This window comes from Kogia breviceps, chromosome 19 (assembly GCF_026419965.1).
Source record: "Kogia breviceps isolate mKogBre1 chromosome 19, mKogBre1 haplotype 1, whole genome shotgun sequence".
Lineage (NCBI taxonomy): Eukaryota > Metazoa > Chordata > Mammalia > Artiodactyla > Physeteridae > Kogia > Kogia breviceps.
The window spans coordinates 34,277,145-34,296,106 of record NC_081328.1 but is presented as its reverse complement, the minus strand read 5'-3'; the positions used below and the strand labels follow the sequence as shown (position 1 = coordinate 34,296,106).

At 58.6% G+C, this 18,962-nt stretch overlaps 1 protein-coding gene across 1 annotated transcript; it reads right to left on the bottom strand.

The window, feature by feature from the left end:
• Nucleotides 1-882: 882 nt before the first annotated feature.
• Nucleotides 883-18,384, bottom strand: COL1A1 (collagen type I alpha 1 chain). The gene is made up of 51 exons (XM_059046623.2): nucleotides 18,070-18,384; nucleotides 16,382-16,576; nucleotides 16,220-16,254; nucleotides 16,084-16,119; nucleotides 15,894-15,995; nucleotides 14,961-15,029; nucleotides 14,684-14,728; nucleotides 14,474-14,527; nucleotides 14,239-14,292; nucleotides 13,666-13,719; nucleotides 13,495-13,548; nucleotides 13,114-13,167; nucleotides 12,982-13,026; nucleotides 12,812-12,865; nucleotides 12,646-12,690; nucleotides 12,425-12,478; nucleotides 12,076-12,174; nucleotides 11,945-11,989; nucleotides 11,749-11,847; nucleotides 11,559-11,612; nucleotides 11,305-11,412; nucleotides 11,173-11,226; nucleotides 10,806-10,904; nucleotides 10,573-10,626; nucleotides 10,384-10,482; nucleotides 9,704-9,757; nucleotides 9,449-9,502; nucleotides 9,278-9,331; nucleotides 9,125-9,178; nucleotides 8,643-8,687; nucleotides 8,453-8,551; nucleotides 8,072-8,179; nucleotides 7,538-7,645; nucleotides 7,277-7,330; nucleotides 7,009-7,062; nucleotides 6,679-6,786; nucleotides 6,538-6,591; nucleotides 6,365-6,418; nucleotides 6,064-6,225; nucleotides 5,868-5,975; nucleotides 5,604-5,711; nucleotides 5,444-5,497; nucleotides 5,230-5,337; nucleotides 4,753-4,806; nucleotides 4,531-4,638; nucleotides 4,131-4,184; nucleotides 3,732-3,839; nucleotides 3,357-3,639; nucleotides 3,057-3,247; nucleotides 2,528-2,770; nucleotides 883-2,414 (listed from the first exon to the last, which is right to left on the bottom strand). The coding sequence occupies exons 1-51, from the start codon at nucleotides 18,170-18,172 to the stop codon at nucleotides 2,268-2,270; spliced, it is 4,392 nt and encodes a 1,463-aa protein (XP_058902606.1). The 5' UTR covers nucleotides 18,173-18,384; the 3' UTR covers nucleotides 883-2,267.
• Between the last annotated feature and the right edge of the window lie 578 nt (nucleotides 18,385-18,962).

Genomic DNA, 18,962 nt, shown 5'->3' with positions numbered 1-18,962 from the left:
GAGGCAGGGGCTGGGCAAAATGATCTCCCCAGGCCACCACACACCCAGCGGTCATGTTTTGGGGACTTAGAAGACCGAGAGAGATGGTCAGGAAGGCCTGTCACCTTCCGGGTAGCAGCTGGTAAGTACCTGGACTGCAGCTCTCCAAGGCCCTGGAGAGGCTTTCCTGAGGGCTGGTGGTTCCCTCCTTCCCTCCCGGGGTGTGGGGGTGGGGGACCAGAAGAAGAAGCAGGAGGCAATGCTTTCTCCAGCTCTCCTCCGGCCCTCAGGGCGGGCTCGGCGTCCCTGCCTCCTGTGGTGCTGCTGGTTGCTCCCTTGGAGGAGCTCAGGGGGGGCTAGGACGCAGAAGAGGCCAGATGACCCTAGGTATTTGCCCAGGGGGGGTCCCAGACACTCGTCCCTGCCCCGACTCCCTCCCCCAACCACGGGCCTCCCAGCGCCCTGACCACAGCCCCCCAACCCTGCAGGGTGCCTCCCAGCAGTAGTGGGGGGGGAGCAGTGAGAGTTGATGGCATTGATGGGCATGGCATGAGGTTTGGGCAGGGCAGTATCTGCAGGGACGGGTGTGTGTGTGTGTGTGTGTGTGTGTGTGTGTGTGTGTGTGTGTGTGTGTTGGTGCACAAGTGGGTTGCCTGTCTGGCACTGTAAGGGACAAGAGGGTATGGGAAACATGCAAGGAAGATGGCAGGAGAGAGTTAAGAGAAAGGGTAAAGGCATAAGAAAGGCACGAGGGAGGGGGAGGGGCCACCAAGGGTGCTAGAGGAAGAGGGGCAGGGAAGGGGCAGACACTGAAGGAGAGCCCACCCACCACCCAAAGCTCCCTCCCCAGGACTCCCCGCCACCAACTCCAAGGAAGGAAATTAGGAGGCCACTGCAGATAGGTTTGGGTCATTTCCACATGCTTTATTCCAGCAATCAAAATAATTAAAAACATCTCAAATTATTATACACATACAAAATAGGTACAGAGTCTCTTGTTTCCTCCCACCCCTAGGGGGAAAAACTGCTTTGTGCTTTGGGAAATTGTGCTCCGAAACCCAGTGAGAGAGAACGCAGAACAGACTAAGAGAGAGGCCGTGAGGATGGGATGCAGCTGAGGAGAGGGTTTCAGAGGAGGGAGAAGGTCGGGAGAGAGAGGAGAGGCGCCAAGGGGGATGAAAAGAGGGTGGAGAGCAAGTGACCCTGTCTGGAGCCAGCACTCTCTCCCCCACATTAAATAGCACCTTTAGAAAATTCACGAGTCCCCATCCACGAGAAAAAAAAAAAAAAACAAAGAATAAAAAATGACTGAACAAAAAGGAACATTTGCTGGCCTAAGGGGGGGGGTGCGTTTCCACTTCCATAGCACCAGTGATTCCCTCCCCACCCCACCCCATCACAGAGATGTAGCACCTTTGATATAAAATGGGGAGCCCCTTCCACCTTGCCCCCATCCCGCCCCCCATGCAGTTGCCCCGGTGACACACAAAGACCAAAGACGAACGAGGTAGTCTTTCAGCAACACAATTACACAAGGAACAGAGCAGTCTCTCCCACCCAGCCGGGTAGCATGGGGGCGGATTGGTATGTTTCTCAAATCCGACGTTTCTGCTCTGTCTTGGCCCCTCCTGACTTTTCTCCAAACCCGGTGGTGCCCCTGGCATGCTCCCCTCAAAAACAAAGAGGGGTATGTTGCCAGGGCAACAGGGATGCCAGATGGTAAGGCTTCTTTGGCAGTCTGAGAACTCCAGGTCCCCCCAGGGCTTGGGGGTTCTGAGTGAAGGGAGTAGGCTGGGAGTGGGGGGCCACTTGGGTGTTTCAACATTGCCTTTGGTTGCTGGGCAGACAATGCATTGTTTCCTGTGTCTTTTGGGGAGACTTAGATTCAGGGAGCAGTGGAGGGGAGGCCCCAAGAAGGCATGGAGAAAGGAACAGAAAGGGCAGCGTTGGGGTGTCATAAGCCCAACGGGCAGAAAAGGACTTACCCCCACGTGGGTCTTCAAGCAAGTGGACCAAGCTTCCTTTTTTAAAAAGTTATTTATTTATTCTTTTTTTTTTTTTTGGTAAGGTTGAATGCAGTTTTGTTTTTTGGTCATATTCAGTTGGTCAAAGGTAAAAACTAAGTTTGAGAGATGAATGCAAAGGAAAAAAATATTTTCCAAAGTCCATGTGAAATTGTCTCCCATTTTTTTGGCTTTTTGGGGGGTTCAGTTTGGGTTCTTTGTCTGTTTCCAGAGTCAGGGGCAAGTGGGTTGGGTGGGAGGGAGCCAGGTTGGGGTGGAGGGAGTTTACAGGAAGCAGACAGGGCCAACGTCGATGCCGAATTCCTGGTCTGGGGCGCCAACGTCCAAGGGGGCCACATCAATGATGGGCAAGCGGGAGGTCTTGGTGGTTTTGTATTCGATCACTGTCTTGCCCCAGGCTCCGGTGTGACTCTGGGGTGAAAGGGAGACAATGGGAGAGGGGTGTCACCCAGTGGCAGTGAGGGGGGGGGGACTGGGCCTGCCCGGAAAGCCAAAGCCCAGAGCGGGGGCCCTGCTGGACTCACCGTGCAGCCGTCGTAGGTGACGCTGTAGGTGAAGCGGCTGTTGCCCTCGGCCCGGATCTCAATCTCGTTGGAGCCCTGGAGGAGCAGGGCCTTCTTGAGGTTGCCAGTCTGCTGGTCCATATAGGCCACGCTGTTCTTGCAGTGGTAGGTGATGTTCTGGGAGGCCTCAGTGGACATCAGGCGCAGGAAAGTCAGCTGGATGGCCACATCGGCAGGATCGGAGCTCTGGCCGCCGTACTCGAACTGTGGGAGCGGAAGGGCGAGGGGTGAGTGGCTGTGTTGGAGCCTCCAGTCCTGGCCTCCCTCCCTGGAGTCCCCTGAGAGCATCCTAGCGAAGCTTACGTCCAGAGGTGGCACCCCTTGCCCCCAGGCACCCTGTGTTTGACCCCATATCGAGGACCCAGGTCTCCTGCCTCCCAGCCGATCACACTTAGCAGAGGTCTGGTCCACCCAGGACCTACCCTCAGGCCCTTCTGAGCCCTGGGCCAGCCCATCTCCTAAGAGTGGCTACAGGATCGAGCCCACGCACCTGGAATCCGCCGGTCATGCTCTCGCCGTACCAGACGTGCCTCTTGTCCTTGGGGTTCTTGCTGATGTACCAGTTCTTCTGGGCCACGCTGGGCTGAGTGGGATACACGCAGGTCTCACCGGTCTCCATGTTGCAGAACACCTTAATGGCATCCAGGTTGCAGCCTTGGTTGGGGTCAATCCAGTATTCTCCTGCAGTGGGGCAGGGTGAGATGGCGTCAGGGGAGGTACGGGATGTGGGCACCTCAGGGCTCAGCCGCGTCGCGGCAGGAGGAAGAGGTACAGCTGGGCCACCCCTTACCGCTCTTCCAGTCGGAGTGGCACATCTTGAGGTCACGGCAGGTGCGGGCAGGGTTCTTGCGGCTGCCTTCAGGGCTCCGGATGTTCTCGATCTGCTGGCTCAGGCTCTTGAGAGTGGTGTCCACCTCAAGGTCACGGTCACGGACCACATTGGCATCATCGGCCCGGTAGTAGCGGCCACCATCTTGAGCCTTTTCTTGAGGTGGCTGGGGCAGGAAGTTGAAGTCGTAACCGCCGCTGGGAGGACCAGGGGGACCAGGGGGTCCGGGAGGGCCGGGGGGACCCTGCGCAGAGAAGGAGGAGAGGGGGGATTACCGGGGTTCAGTGCTTTCAGGGCTGGAGGGCCATGGGCGGACAAGGTGGGGGAACCACATACAGCAGGACCAGCATCACCAGTGCGACCACGAGGACCAGGGGGACCGATGGGGCCTGGGAGACCGTTGAGTCCATCTTTGCCAGGAGTACCAGCGGAGCCAGGGGGACCCTGCAGGGAGGAAGCTGGTTGGAGAAAGCCTGCCAGAAAGCACGGGCCCACCCCAGCTCTGGCAGAGAAGCCCACCACCCACTCCGCCTGGCTCTGGTTCCTCAGCCTCGTTATGGCTCCCTCCCACAGCTGGGCCAGGAAACTTTGTGGGAGGAAGCAGTGGGGAGGGGGAGGCGAGGGCTGTGTAAGGCTGTCCAGAGCCCCCTTCCCTTCTTTCATCCCCTGCCCGAGACCCCTCTCCAGAGAGGCGAGGGACCCGGGAAGAGCAGGTAAATAGAAGACACAACTCACGCGGGGACCAGCGGGACCAGAAGCTCCGGAGGGACCTTGCTCACCAGGAGAGCCCTGAAGCAGAGATGCGAAGACAGTTTAGGCCGAGCGTAAAGGTCAAGTGTGGCCAGCAACCGCCCCCCTGCCAGCCACCTTGTTATTCTGGAAGTCTAGCCCCAGGTTGTCCATAGGCTGAGACCCCTCCCACGATCCCTCGTTGTGCACACCCCTCACTCTCTCAGAGGCTACTTGGAAATACCCATTAGTCTTCAGACCCCAGTCCCCACTAGGGAGGAGAAGGACGGTCCAGAGAGGGAAACCGAGGCAAAGGGTCCTCCCCCATCACACAGCAGGACTTGGAGAGATGCTAAAAGAAGACAAGATGGCAGCTGGGGGCTGGGGAGGGGCTGGGCATACTCACGGGAGGGCCAGGGGGACCCTGGAGACCAGAGAAGCCACGGTGACCCTTGATGCCTCTGTCGCCCTGTTCGCCTGCCTCACCCTTGTCACCACGGGGGCCTTGGGGTCCCTAGAAGAGAGATGGGGACAGGCTGTCAGGTGGAAGTTCCGTTAGCGCTGAGGGCGTGCAGTCCACATCTGGACAAGGGTTCTGAGGACACAAGGGCCAGAGCAGGGCACTTACAGTGGGGCCGCGGGCACCAACGGGGCCAATGGGGCCAGCAGGACCAGCAGGACCCTGGAGAGAGCAAAGAGGGCATTAGATCCTGGTCAGGGAGAGCCCAGCTGAGGGCTGGCACAGCCTGAGCTGCAGGTGAGACCTCCCCTTGGCCGAATCCCTCTTTCCTCTCATCTTTTCCTGCCATGTCCATTCTCTCCTGACCCCAGGTGAACCTTCCTGTAAATTCAGGCCTCATGTCAGCTGGGGGGAGTACCTGGGAACAAACCCCATTCCTCGGGGGAAACGGGACTGTCTGGAGGAGGGGTCTCGAGGCTGAGCTGTGGCTCAGTGTTTCCAGGGAGGCCAGGGGCCCAGACATCTTGCAAGGCCTCCTCTTCTCCCCTGCTTAGGTGAAGTCAGGGGTCCATCTGCAGACCCCTCGGCAGGCCTGCAGCGTCCCTGGCCTGAGCAGAAACGGTAAGCCAGAGCCCAGCTACTTACAGTCTCACCACGATCGCCGCTCTTGCCAGCGGGGCCGACGGGGCCGGGGGCACCAGGGGCACCAGGAGCACCAGGGGGTCCAGCAGGGCCGGTCTCACCACGGTCGCCCTGAGAGGGGGAGAGGAGGGGAGGAGGGGAATCCGGGTCAGCCCCAGCTGAGAGGGCCAGGTGGAGCGGCAGGTGGGGCTGTGGCCCCAGGGCGCAGCCGTCTTACCTTGGGGCCCGGAGAACCATCTCGTCCAGGGGATCCTTCAGCACCAGGGGCTCCCTGCAGAGAGCGGGGGAAGGTGAGCGTCAGCCAAGGGGAGGGAGGCTCAGGCCAAGGCCAAGATGGCCACACCGAGGGCACTGGCATGGGGCCGGCAACCGCTTACCTCACGTCCAGACTCGCCAGGGGGTCCAGCCAATCCGGGGGGGCCCATGGGACCAGGGGGGCCACGTTCACCACTTGCTCCAGAAGGACCTTGTTTGCCGGGTTCACCCTGAGGGAGAAGAAAGAGTCAGGCCAGGGATGGGCTGGGAGAGGGCCCGAGGACCCGACACCTCTGTCCTCGCTGACCCCAACACCCCCGTCCTGCACCCCCCAAGTCCTGCAACTGTTCTTCTCGGGGTCCTCAAGGTGAGGAGGGGGCACTCACAGAGGGGCCAGGAAGACCAGGGAAGCCTCTTTCTCCTCGCTGACCGGGCAGGCCGACCACGCCACGCTGTCCAGAAATACCCTGAGGTCCGGGAGAGCCGGGAGCGCCCTGTGGAGGACAGGTGGGGGTGAGGTGACTTCCAGTGGCCAGGGACGCTGCCCCCACTCTGGACCCCTCTGGAGTGTAGTGCACTTACAGCAGGTCCATCAGCACCAGGGGCTCCTTTCTCACCAGCGGGGCCAGGGGGACCGGGAGGACCGACTTCACCAACACGCCCAGCAGGGCCAGTCTCACCACGGGGGCCTTTGCTGCCTTCTTTGCCAGCAGGGCCAGCAGGTCCAGGGGGTCCAGCATTTCCCTGGATGGGGAGACTTGGGGCTGTCAGAATCCATCGGATTCTGGAGCATTACGGAAGCCGTAGTCGGGCCCACCGCACTCCTGACAGCCTGTGCCCCATACCCTCCCAGACCGGTGGAGTCTCCACCACAGACACTTACAGAGGGTCCGGGGGGACCGACTCGGCCAGCAGCACCAGGGAAACCAGTAGCACCCTGGAGAAGAGGACAAAGAAGCAATCAGAGGGAGAACAGCCCCTCACCTGGCCCAGCTGCCCCATCTCCAAACGCAGGCTGGGGAGAGCCTCAGCAGAGAATCAGAGTGAGATACTCACAGGGGGACCAGCGCTGCCACGAGCACCTTTGGGTCCGGGAGCACCAACGTTACCCTGTAGGAGAGCACAGAGGCGTCACGGCCGGGCCAGTCCTGGATCCAGCCTGCCAGCAGCTCGGGGCCTAGACGGCGAGATACTCACAATTGGGCCAGGAGGTCCAGTGGGTCCAGCAACGCCGGGGGCGCCAGCATCGCCTTTAGCACCAGCATCACCAGGTTCACCTTTAGCACCAGGTTGGCCATCAGCACCCTGGGGGAGGGGGCAGCGTGGTGAGTGGAGGAGAGGGCTGTGCCAGCCTAGGAAGTCAGCTGAGGAAGGACAGGAACTCCAGGCAGGAAGATGCTTGTATGGGAGACAATCCCCCCTCCACCCTCCTTCTCTGAATCAGGCCAATGCCTCTGTCCTCATCCAGTCACTCAACGCCCCGGGTCCTAGGTGGAGATGGAAGCTGAAAGGGATCTTGGTACTCACAGGGGGGCCAGCGAAGCCAGCAGGGCCGGGGGGACCAGGCTCACCACGGTCTCCCTAGAAGTAAAGGAGGCAAATGGAGAGATGCCCTGATCTGGGGGAAGGTGGGATGGGACGGACTGGAGGGTGGGGAAGGAGGGTCTGAGGAGCACTCCACAGGGACCAGAGCAGGTGGGAGCCAAGGTGGAGGAGGGACAGAAAGAGGGCCAGGGGCAGTATGAAGGGAGAGAAGGGCGGAGTATGGAGCCTTAACTGGGTCTTCCGTACTTACGGGGGCACCACGAGCTCCAGTGGGACCAGCAGGGCCGCTGGGACCAGTTTCACCCTGAGAGGGAGGGACAAGAGGCTCAGGGTCAGGGACCCATGCTGAATACTCCTGGCAAATAACCCAGCAGAGTCCTCCTCCCTCCTGACCCCCCACCTTTGGATCACCAGCTTGGAATGGCAGGAGCTGCCTCCCCTGCGGAGCTGTGCCCAGGCTTGCTGGGCAAGTTGTGTGTTAGGGAAGAAGGAGGGGAGGCAGCCATCTCACCTTGTCACCGGGGGCGCCAGCGGGGCCAGGAGGACCAATGGGACCAGTCAGACCACGGACGCCATCTTTGCCAGGAGCACCATCAGCGCCTTTGGGGCCAGCATCGCCCTAAAGACGTAGGAAAGCCTGAGACTTCCAGTGTGGGGCAAGGGGGTGACCTACAGCATCCTGTTTGTGTCTGCGACCCCTCCCCCGTTTGTGTCTGCCCTGCCCCCACGTGTGCCAAGGACTCGAGATCTTTCAGGGGAAGGGTGTCTGTGTGGGGATTCCGGGGCACTTAGATGAAGAAGCTCCTGCTTTGTGTGGAGGGATTCCTGGTCCAGGAGGCATCCCCCCCCACCAACCACCTCTTGTTGCTATGGTAACACACAGGCAGGGTAGGGCCTGGATTATAGGTAAGGATTTATCAGCCAAGAGGCCAGAGAAGAAGAAGGGAGGATTAAGGAGAAGAGGGAAAGACCCAAGGGAGTAGGGATCTGAAGGAGAGAGAGATGGGAACCACACAGGGTTCGAGGGAGGGGGAGTTCAACTTACTCTGTCACCCTTAGGGCCTGGGAGACCTGCTGCACCTCGTTCACCAGGCATTCCTTGAAGGCCAGGGGCGCCCTGGTTACCAGGGGCTCCAGGGGCACCAGCATCACCCTGTATGACAATCAAGAAGAATGGAGTGAGGCGTGGGGTCTCAGAAGTGGGTCACAGCTTTGAGCCCCCTCTTAATTTCTCCCAGGCTTGGTTCTGAGGCCAAAGACAGGTACCAGCTAAGAGGAAAGGCTCACAGCCCAGAACTTCAGGCTGCACACGGACCCCACCCCAGTCTTGTCCCCACATCCCTCCCCAACATCCAGCTGCCTTTGGTCACAGCCAGGCATCCCCCATCACAGGAGGGGTGAGACCTGGTCCCTGTGCTGCCCTTACCTTAGCACCATCATTGCCAGGGGCACCGTTGGACCCACGGGGACCTGCAGGACCAGTGGGCCCTTGCACACCACGCTCGCCGGGGAAACCTCTCTCGCCCTGGAAGGGAAGGACAGGGCCCATGAGGTGGCTGCAGAGATGGGGCCAAGCACGGGGCATGTTGGTGGAAACAGCAAGAGGCTCTACTTACTCTTGATCCAGAGGGGCCGGGGGCACCGATGTCTCCAGGAGCACCCTGCGTGGGAGGGAGGGACACACAGTGAGCAGAACCCACCTTGGTCCTCCCAACTAGAAAACATTCTTGTCCACCTGGGGGCTAGCCCTTGGGGTCTGTGACTGGAGACCAATCGCTTCTCAGCACTGAAGCGGGATTATCTCTCTACTCCTCCTCGTGAATGTGTCATTGTCCCCAAACTTGGAGTTGAGGGAAAGCCAGAGTATTCCAGCAGCTCTAAAAAGAAGTCATCCAGACCAGCAGCCATGCAGCTCCTTCCAGATCCTATCATGCAGCTCTTTGTTCCCCTCTGTGTAGCACCCTTCATGATGGGAAGTCCTTCCTCGAGTCTAACCTTGATCCCTCTAGCTGATGGTTGTCTGATTAGCTAATGGGGCTGGACTCTCCCTCTGTATTCCCTGCACTCCCCATCTCTTCAGCTGGCTGCTACCTCTTACCTGTTCACCGGGTTTGCCTGATTCACCAGGAGGACCAGCAGGGCCAGGGAGACCCTGTAGGTGGGAAATGGGGGAGGGAAGCGAGGGATTAGGATCTGGACGGGGTGTTCCTCATGCCCCTCTCCCAACACCCTGACAGCCGTGAGGCCTCACCTGGAATCCGGGAGAGCCAGCAGGGCCTTGTTCACCTCTCTCACCAGCAGGGCCCTGCACGGAGGAAATGCTGCGGTCATGGGAAGGCTCAGGAGAAGGGGGACGGGGGCTAGCTCCCCTTTCCTGCCCCACAGCACCCCCTCCCCAGGCCTCCCTGTCAGGGACACTCACAGCAGGTCCGGGAGGTCCCTGAGCTCCAGCTTCTCCATCTTTGCCAGCAGGACCCTATGGGGAGACAGTGAAAAAGGGGTCAGGGTGGTGAGGTGGGTGGGCAGCTGAGGAATAGAGCACAGGTAGGGGGCCTGGGGGCTGGGGGTCCTGATGCCCTGGGGATGGGCTGGAGCCTCCCGCATCCCTCCTGCAGGATGTAGGGATGTGACATGGGCGGAGGCAGGGAGGGGACAGGGACCAAAAGGAGATACTTACAGCAGCGCCGGGGGGTCCAGGAACGCCTCGTTCTCCAGCCTTGCCGGGCTCTCCCTGTGGGGAGAGAGAGTTAGGGTTGAGGGAGCTGAAGTGGGAAACCGGGGCCTCCTGGGTCCCTCCCGTTTACTTTGAGTGGAATTTTTAAGGAGCTTTTTCAATCAGCTCTGGCCCCTGGGGAAGGCCTTTGCTGGCTTCGACTGACTGCTCCATCTCTTGGCCTCTCCCTGAGCCCTCTCCTCCCAGACCATCCGCCCCTTAGGCTCCTCTCTCCACCCTCTTCCCTTTCTTCTCCCCATTGTATGCCTTTGGTGACCTGAGCTGCAAAGGGCTTTCATCTCTTCTGATACCTCCTTTTGAACCTCAAAGAACCCACCAAGATTTGGGGCTATCATGTAAAAGGCCCATCCTATCCCTGTGTGTGTGTGTGTGTGTGTGTGTGTGTGTGTGTGTTTGCGGGCCAACGATACTTATTTCCAGGGATAGAGCAATGGTAGTAAAGCCAGGAGAGGTCTCTCATTTTATGGAATAGGGAGACTGAGGCCCAGAGAGGGGCAATGAGTGGCTTGAGGCCACATAGCAAGTCAGTGGCAGAGCTGGCCCCAGAGCCAGGACTCTTCCCCCCACCCCCACCCTCGCCCCAAGTGCGTCTGTCCCTGTGATACGCCTCACTGAATACTCACAGCAGCACCTTTAGGTCCAGGGAAACCCATCACACCGGCCTGACCGCGGCTACCAGGAGGGCCTGGGGGTCCGGGGCGGCCATCTTGACCAGCAGGACCCTGAGGATGGAAGGTACAAAAGTGGAGGTGAGGACAGAGGGTGAGAGGTCAGGAGACTGATGCGGGCCTGGGGGGGGGTGTGATACTTACAGGGGGGCCAGTTTTGCCATCAGGACCTGGGCTGCCAGGGCTTCCAGTCAGACCCTAGGGGGAGGCAGAGAGGTGTGAGTGGGGTGGGGGATAAGGGTGGTGGAAGAGGGGGAGAAGGAGAGTGGAGGCTGGGGTGGAGGACATTCTAGAAGATGGATCTGTGGTCCTGCTCCAGAACCCTCATAGGATGGGCAGGGTCATGGGCCAAGCTGGGCAGAGGGCTGGGGTCTCACCTTGGCACCAGGCAGACCAGCTTCACCGGGGCGACCAGCTTCACCAGGAGAACCTTTGGGGCCAGCAGGGCCAGGAGCACCACGTTCACCAGCGGGACCCTGGTTGGGGGGAGTCACAAGAACAATTAGGGTCTCTTTATCATGGGCGGGCCTCTTCCTCCTCCTGGGCTGTGGGTGGTGCTTTGAGAGGCATTGGTGCTCGTAGGAAGGTCAAGGTGAGGCTGAGTGTGAAGAGAAAGGTCTGCAGCCCCAGTATGGGCACTAAAGACTGGGTGGTGGGAGTGGGAGGGGGTTGACTACATCTGGGAGAGGAAGGTAATGTCCAGGGAGCAGCAGGGTCAGCCTCGCTCCCATGAAGAGACATTACCTTGGGACCAGCAACGCCATCTGCGCCAGGGAAACCGCGGCTACCAGGTCCACCCTGTGGGAGGAGAGGAGGTCAGTGAGCTCAGATACGTGGGCACCAGGCCGGCACTGGGGCTGAGAAGGGGGCACTTACACGCTCGCCAGGGGGTCCAGGCAGGCCAGCAGGTCCGGGTTCACCTCGGGCTCCTCGCTTTCCTTCTTCCCCAGCAGGGCCAGGGGGACCTTGAATACCAGTGGGGCCCTGGAGAGGGCAGAGAGGAGGGGGGCAGCCTGTGGTGAGGGGCTGTCCTGGTACCAGCTCCAGAGCACGCTTGAGGCTGGATGTCCAGCACCAGGGGCTCCCATTCCTCCTTGGACCTCCCCCCAAGGGGCTGTTGGGGGACTTACAGGCTCTCCCTTGGCGCCAGTGTCTCCTTTGTTGCCAGGAGCGCCAGGTTCGCCCTGAGTGGGAGGAGAAGAAGATGGGTGGAGAGCGGGGATGCTCAGTTGGCCTGGATCTTCATGCTTCCCACGCAAGGGCCACGTGAGCCAGCCAGCTCAGGGGGTGGGGCAGAAGAGAGAGAGTAGTAGTACTTACGCTGTTACCCTTGGGACCAGGGGGGCCACTGGGACCCTGGGGCCCAGAGGGGCCTCGGGCGCCCGGGAAGCCAGGAGCACCAGCAATGCCAGGAGCGCCCTGCGGGAGGCAGAAGAAGGTGAGCCCAGGGCCGGAGGGCACAGGGTGGCCGGGAGGCGGGCGCCAGGGGCGGCTCTGAAACCTGCGCCATACTTACATTGGCACCTTTAGCTCCAGGTTGTCCATCGGTACCAGGGTTTCCCTGTGACACAGAGAGAGGTGGGTGAGGGACAGGCAAGGGCTCTGAGTTAGGGAGAGGCACGGGGGTACTGAGGAGGTGACACTTACGGCAGGGCCAGCGGCACCGGCAGGGCCAGGGGGGCCGGGCTCACCACGCACACCTTGGGGACCTTCAGAGCCTCGGGATCCTTGGGGACCAGCTTCACCCTGGATTGGGAGAGAGAACATGTCAGGAGCCACCCTGGGAGTCCAACCTCATGTCTGGATGGCAGTGGGTGAAGAGCCGTGACAGGAGACCAAGAGTCAGGACTCCAAGATCAGAGAAGGGGACCCTAGGACAAAGGTGTTGGGGACTGGGCTTCTCTCTTGATTCTGGGTCCCTCTGGTTTGGGGAGCAGGGAGATGCCAACCCCTTGGCCTGTGGGAGCTCTGCTCATTGGAGGGTGGGGGGTCTCACCTTAGCACCAACAGCACCAGGGAAACCAGGAGGACCAGCGGGGCCAGTGGAACCCTGTGAATGAAAGGGAGATGGCAGTGAGAAGGAAGATGGCAGCTGCAAGTCACACCCTGGGACGGAAGAGGTCCTGGGGTTCAGTCCTGCCCCTGGTATCAGACCCAAGGGCTGACACTGAGACCCCTCTGCAATCCCAGGCACTGAGGTCTAAGGGCTATACTCACAGGGGGTCCAGCAGCACCAGTAGCACCATCATTTCCGCGAGCACCCTGCCGGAGAGAGGGGAAAGCGCCAGTTACATTCACTGAGCACTGGTCAGCACTGGTCCCTTTAGCTCCTGGGGAACCCCTTCCAGAACCTGGAGTCCCCCAAGGGGCCAGGAGTACTTACAGCAGGGCCAGGGGCTCCAGGGCGACCTCTCTCACCAGGCAGACCACGGGGGCCCTGACAACGAAACCAAGAGAAGCCAAGTGAGACTGGAGACACCCCCCTCTCCCCCAGCCCCCATCTTGCCCCTACATCCTGTTCCCTCTCTTCCTTCTACAACCGGACACACTCACCATCTGACCAGGAGCTCCATTTTCACCAGGGCTACCAGGCTCACCCTACAGAGCAGAGAATCGAGTTAGAAATTCATTCATGGTGGGACTGCAGGGGAGGTGGAGAACCGTGACAGTCACTCAGCCACTTACCTTGGGACCAGCAGGACCGGCATCTCCCTTGGCACCATCCAAACCACTGAAACCCTAAGATAGGAAGGGGGCCAAAGTGAGACCTTGTGGAGACTGGACAACCTTGACAGCCACCCAGACCTGAGGAGGAGCCTCAGGAGGTCATCACAGCTGTCTCCCTGTGTCTGAGCTAGACTAAACCCCAACTGGCCCAAGATCTCACTCCACTCCTTTATCGGGATTTCTCTCCCAATGGAGGGAAGTCCTCTTTGATGTCTACTCTCTATCCCTTGGGACTTATATAGCTGCCACCCACCACAGTGCACATCAGGATCCTTTGGGGAAAGGGCTGGAATGCGACGCTGGGACTTTGGGAACTTAGATGACACAAAGGAGACTCACCCTGTGTCCCTTCATTCCAGGGAGGCCAGCTGTTCCGGGCAATCCCCGAGCACCCTGGAGAGAAAAGAAAAGGACAAAGGCAGGGCTGTTAGAAGACACCACTGTGGACACAGCTCCCAAATGAAGCCCAAATGCAGCAAAGCCTGGAGGCAGCCACACCATCCTGCTCACCTGAGGTCCAGGAGGCCCGCGCTCACCAGGACGGCCAGGCTTTCCAGCTTCACCCTGAGAGAAAGAGAAAAGGCCATCATGCCCGTGCCCCCTGAGGTGGAAAAGTATGGAAGGCCTGGGTCTTCCTGGGGTTGTTGAGGGTCAGGCTTAGGGGCCCAGAATCTTATCTCAGTTTAAATCTACCATGCAACCCTTGCTTGAATTTTGCATCCCTCCAAAGGAATTTCTGTTTATTTCTGTCACCAATACCTTAATCTCACCACGTGGAGTGAGAATCTGAGGGACCCAGAGTGGTTAAGCCTAGAGAAGCCATTCACATCAGGAGATGGGGTTGGGGACTGCTTTAAGGTGACTGGGGTGAGAGGAGAGAGAGCCACCTCTGTTAGGAAGATGGGGAAACATCCCAGGAGGCTCCTTGTTCAAGGGCAGTCCCATGCATCAAGGAGAACATGCTCTCTTTTCTCTGGGTATCACCCCCAAAGGTGGTGGGGGCACTGGGGTAGAGATTACAGGGACCTAACACATGGAGAGGTGGTGGGGGTCCGATGGTATCTCTTTACCAGGGCTACTTACATCATCTCCGTTCTTTCCAGGGGGGCCAGGGGGACCACGGGGACCCATGGGACCCTAGAGGAGACAGGAAGAGAGGATGTTAGAATGGCCAGGATAAGGAAAAAAGAAGGAGAAGGCTAAGGTTGGAAGAAGGAGGTAAGAAAGACCCCACATGGTGGTCCTTCAATAGGAGAATCCATGTATTTGTAGAGGGAGTGTGTATTTGCATAGAGAGTACAAGTTGGGGAGCACTTACTGAGGCTCCAGGCTCGCCAGGCTCACCAGGGGGGCCTTGGAAACCTTGGGGACCCTGGCAGACAGGGAGAGAGGGGTAGGGTTAGAAGAGTAACCTGCCAACCTGTCCCCCATCTCACCAAGAGATCTCTGAGCACCTTCCCTGCCCTCATGCCAATCCTCTTTCCAAAAGCCCAGAGCCCAAAGCAGTGTAGACATCCTGGATACTCACAGGTGCGCCAGGGGGGCCAGGGAGACCACGAGGACCAGAAGGACCCTACAGAAGAAAAAGAAAGGGAGGCCATAATGAAGCCTCTGTAGGAAAGGTTATCTCCCATGGTTCCCGTTCAGACCACCCAGTTGCCTTGCATCCTCTCTGGATTCTGAGGTCCCAAAGGTCTTCTTGAGCTCCTAAGTTATCTATGCCGCCCCATATCCCTTCCCTAGCCTATCTCGTCTGGACCCCTCTGCTCTTCTTCTGTCCTCTACATCCCTCGCTGGTGACTCACCATGGGGCCAGGCACAGAAATTCCTGTTGATTTCTCATCATAGCCGTAAGACAACTGGGGAGCAAAGTTCTAGAAGAGAGAGTGCATGAGAAAGCAGGGTCAGGGCAGTGAGTTGAAAGGCAGAAAATATCACCAGTAATGGGACAAACTGATATCATGTGTCTCCTGATGTGACGTGCTACGCAGGACAACAACATGACCTGTGGCATAGCCCTGCCCAAGACATATCACTGGAATATGTAATCATGAAGACACATCCAACAAACTCAATTTAAGGGATAGTCTACAGAACAGGCCTCTTCAAAAAATTTCAGTGTCATAAAAGACAAAGGAAGTCTGAGGAATGTTCCAGGTGAAAGGAAACTAAAGAGACATGACAATTTAATGCAATTCATGATCCTGGCTTGGATCCTGGAACAGGAAAAAAAAAAAAAAAGCTATAAAGGACATTATTGGGAACACTGGTGAAGTTTGAATAGGGGCTGCATATTAGTTAATAAATAGTACTGTATCAATGTTAAATTTCCAAAATGTAGTCATTGTGCAATGCTCACGTTAAGAGAATGTTCTTGCACTCAGAAAATACATGCTAAAGTATTTAGGAGCAAAGGGACATAATACCAACAACTTACTCTCAAATGGTTCAGAAAAAAAAAAACACCCCAGCTAATTATATTTATACATAGAAACTGACAAAGAAAATGTAACAAATCGTGAAAGATATGTGAAAGTTCTTTGCATTATTTTTGCAACTTTTCTCTCTTTTTTTTCCTGTAAGTTTGAAGTTATTTCATACTATGAAGTATGCCATCTGCCAAAACAAACAAACAAACAAACAAACAAACAAACCCCAACAAACTAAAAACCCCGCGGTGGGGGGATGGGGGTGAGGTGACATAAGGCCTTCCACGAACGCCTCGACTCTCCACTTACTCCTCCAAGGCCAGGGGGTCCGGGAGGTCCTGGGGGTCCGGGGGGTCCGGGAAGTCCAGGTTGTCCAGGAATGCCATCTCGGCCAGGGGGGCCAGCGGGTCCCTGCAGCGGGAGAGGGCGGGCCGGGTGAGCGCAGGCCAGGAGCCACGCCCACCTCCAGCCCCAACAGCCAGGAGAGGGCACCGCTTACCCTTGGGCCTCGGGGGCCAGTGTCTCCTTTGGGTCCCTATGGGGTTGGGGCAGAAGAAACAAGAGAAGCCGGGTTAGAGAAGGAGAACCGTGAAGAGTCCTGGGAGGGGTGGCGAAAGTCGAGGGCAGAGGATTACCTCGACTCCAGTGGTTTCTTGGTCCGTGGGTGACGCTAGGGGGGGAAGAGACGCGGCTTAGAGGCAAGGTTTGCTCTAGGTGCTCCCGGCAACAGACGCCTCCCCTGCGCGGGGCAAAGGGAGAACCCCCGCCCCCGCCCCGGCCCAGGCCCCGAGCTATACCCTCGCCTTCCGGGCAGACGGGGCAGCACTCGCCCGCGGGGACTTTGGCGTTGGGACAGTTCTTGATTTCGTCGCAGATTACGTCATCGCACAACACGTTGCCATTGTCGCAGACACAGATCTGGCAGGGCACGGGTTTCCACACGTCACGGTCATGGTACCTGAGGCCGTTCTGTACGCAGGTGACTGGTGGGACTGGGGCAAGAGGGGGAGATGGGGGCTGTCAGCGGCGCCCTCGGGGCTCCAGGTACCCCAACCCCACCGTCCCTTCCCCTCGGTCTTAGAGGCACATTTAGATTTTCCCTTTCCCGCCTCTCCTCTTTTTGTATTTTTGTTTTTCCTTTCCCCAAATCCTTAAACGCTCATCTGCTCTTCATCAGCGCCAGTGACAGCGCCGAGGCGCCTGGCCAGGGCGGCTGTAACTCTTTCCCGTTCTCAGGAATTTAAACAAAGCTTTAGGCCGGGGTTGCTTCCAACTCCAACCCCAGACCATTTGCGCTGAAGCCAAGTGAAATAAAAAGCCATTGGGTGGGAGAGTGGGGGGTGAATGAGTGGGAAGAGAGGCTCCCCAACCAGAGGGCAGGCTTGTGGGGCGTGGTTTGGGTGGAGACAGGAGGAGGGGGCAGCAGGAGAGACAAGAGGTCTAGCCCGGATCCCGCCCCATTCCCGGGGCAGGTGGGATGGCGTGGGCGGGGCTAGGAGGATGGGGGAGGGGCTGATTGGCGTGGGATCCCGCCCAGAGACTTGAAGCGTACCGTAAACGTAGGATATGCCCTAACCTCCAGCGCCCAGACATCTCAAAAGGCCTCTCTCAGTGACAACCCCCGTTTCCCAAAGCCAGCCAGTGCCTCTGGGTCACTCCTTAACCAAAGAACCAGAAGGTCCGCAAATAGAAAATGAAATTAGGTAACCACGCCCACCGCGGGTCGTCTACCCAGACGGCCACTAGGTGGCGGGCGACACTAAGCAATTTCCCCCGACTGGCTACTTCTTCTAGAGACGGGGCTACCCTATCTCCAACTTTATTTTCCAGGTCTAGAGGTGGGGTCCACACCGGGCAACAATCCCGGTCTTTCCGCTCCGGCTCCTGCGCGGGGAAGCGCTGGATAAGGAGGCGCACTGCCCAGTGAAGATCAGCAGAGGGCGCAAGGACTCTGCCTGGCCAAGTCCGCGCCGAAGAATCTCGTCCTTCAACCCGCCCACGCTCCGCGCCCCCTCCCCCGCTCCGCCCAGCACCTCCGCGGCCCCAGGAACATTGTCTAGCCTGCAGAGAGGGTAAACAATCTTTCCTTATGAATCATCTCATAGCCTCTCTGATCACTCATAGCTGGGGCTCCAAATTCCCAACTCGGCGCCCCCATCCCATCTTCGACGTACTTTCCCCCCACCCGGCGTCCAGGCCCCATTTTCCCCGCAGTACTTCACAGTGCGCGCTCAGAACTCCTCCTGTGCCAACTCGCGCCGTGCAGCATCCTCCCCTCTCACTCCTGGGGGGCATTCATCTACACCCCGACCCAGAGTGCGGTCCCTTCTATCCCAGGGCGCCGAGGACGAGCCCTCACCATCTTCCTTCCATTCCCGAGCCTCCGGAGCATCCCGAGTCTCAGTTTAAGTCGCGGACCCCTGGGACCAAATCTTGCAGGGCAAGATACCAAGCAGCCCTAGACTCCCAAAAGTTTGGGACTTACTGTCTTCTTCTTGGCCTTCTTCTTGGCCCTCCTCTTGGCCGTGCGTCAGGAGGGCGGTGGCCGCTAAGAGGAGCAGGAGCCGGAGGTCCACAAAGCTGAACATGTCTAGACCCTAGACATGTAGACTCTTTGCGGCTGGGGTGGGGGTTAGCGTCCGCTCATGCGTGGCCTCACACTCCGCGTGCCTCCTGCTCCGACCCCGAGGAGAAACTCCCGTCTGCTCCGACCACCGGCCCGGGCCCCTTTTATACCATCCTGATGGAGAGCGGGGAGGAACCCTGCCCCTGGGAGAGGGGGAGCCGGCTGCCCGTCCCCCAGCCAATCAGAGTTGCCTGGCCCGGCCCCCAATTTGGGAGTGAGAACGGAGAGGGGGAGGAGGAGGGAAGGGAAGGGAAGGGAGTCCACCGCACATCTCCCCCCTTCGCAGCTCTGCCTCCCCAGCCCCCCAGCCCAGCCAGGGCCAGAGATGATGCCGCTGGGATGCGGCTAGGTCCTCAGTATAGTGCGGGCTAAAGAGTGGGTAGGGGCGCCTCTTCGGCGTTCTTCCTGGGACCCCCGACCTGGGGGGCGGAACTGGAATTGGGGAGCTGGTTAGGGAACCTTTCAAAGATGGAAGGATTGGGGGTGATTGGGAGAGTCCTGCTGGCCATGCCTCATTCACCCTCCTGACATCGTTGGCAAGAGCTAGGGGATGGGTATGAAGAGGCCAGCTGGGGACCCCTCTAAAGCAGGAGAACTGAAAAATAATGGTGCCTGTTTAGGGGTGTCTTCTGGTGTGGCTGGGGTATGGAACTTAGGAATATTTGGGGAACAAGTTAGAGATTCATTTGTAGACATTAAGGATCAGATACTTGGGAATGGGTGACAGCAAGAGGGTTTTTATTTGAGGATGT

Coding starts and splice junctions, on each gene's coding strand:
- COL1A1 (XM_059046623.2), bottom strand. CDS start 18,172: ATGTTCAGCTTTGTGGACCTCCGGCTCCTGCTCCTCTTAGCGGCCACC. Junction 9,332..9,448: donor AGGGACCTCCCGGACCTGCT/GTGAGTGTCCCT, acceptor TCCTCCGTGCAG/GGCCCTGCTGGTGAGAGAGG. Junction 7,331..7,537: donor CTGGCGCCCCCGGTGACAAG/GTGAGATGGCTG, acceptor CCTCCCTCTCAG/GGTGAAACTGGTCCCAGCGG.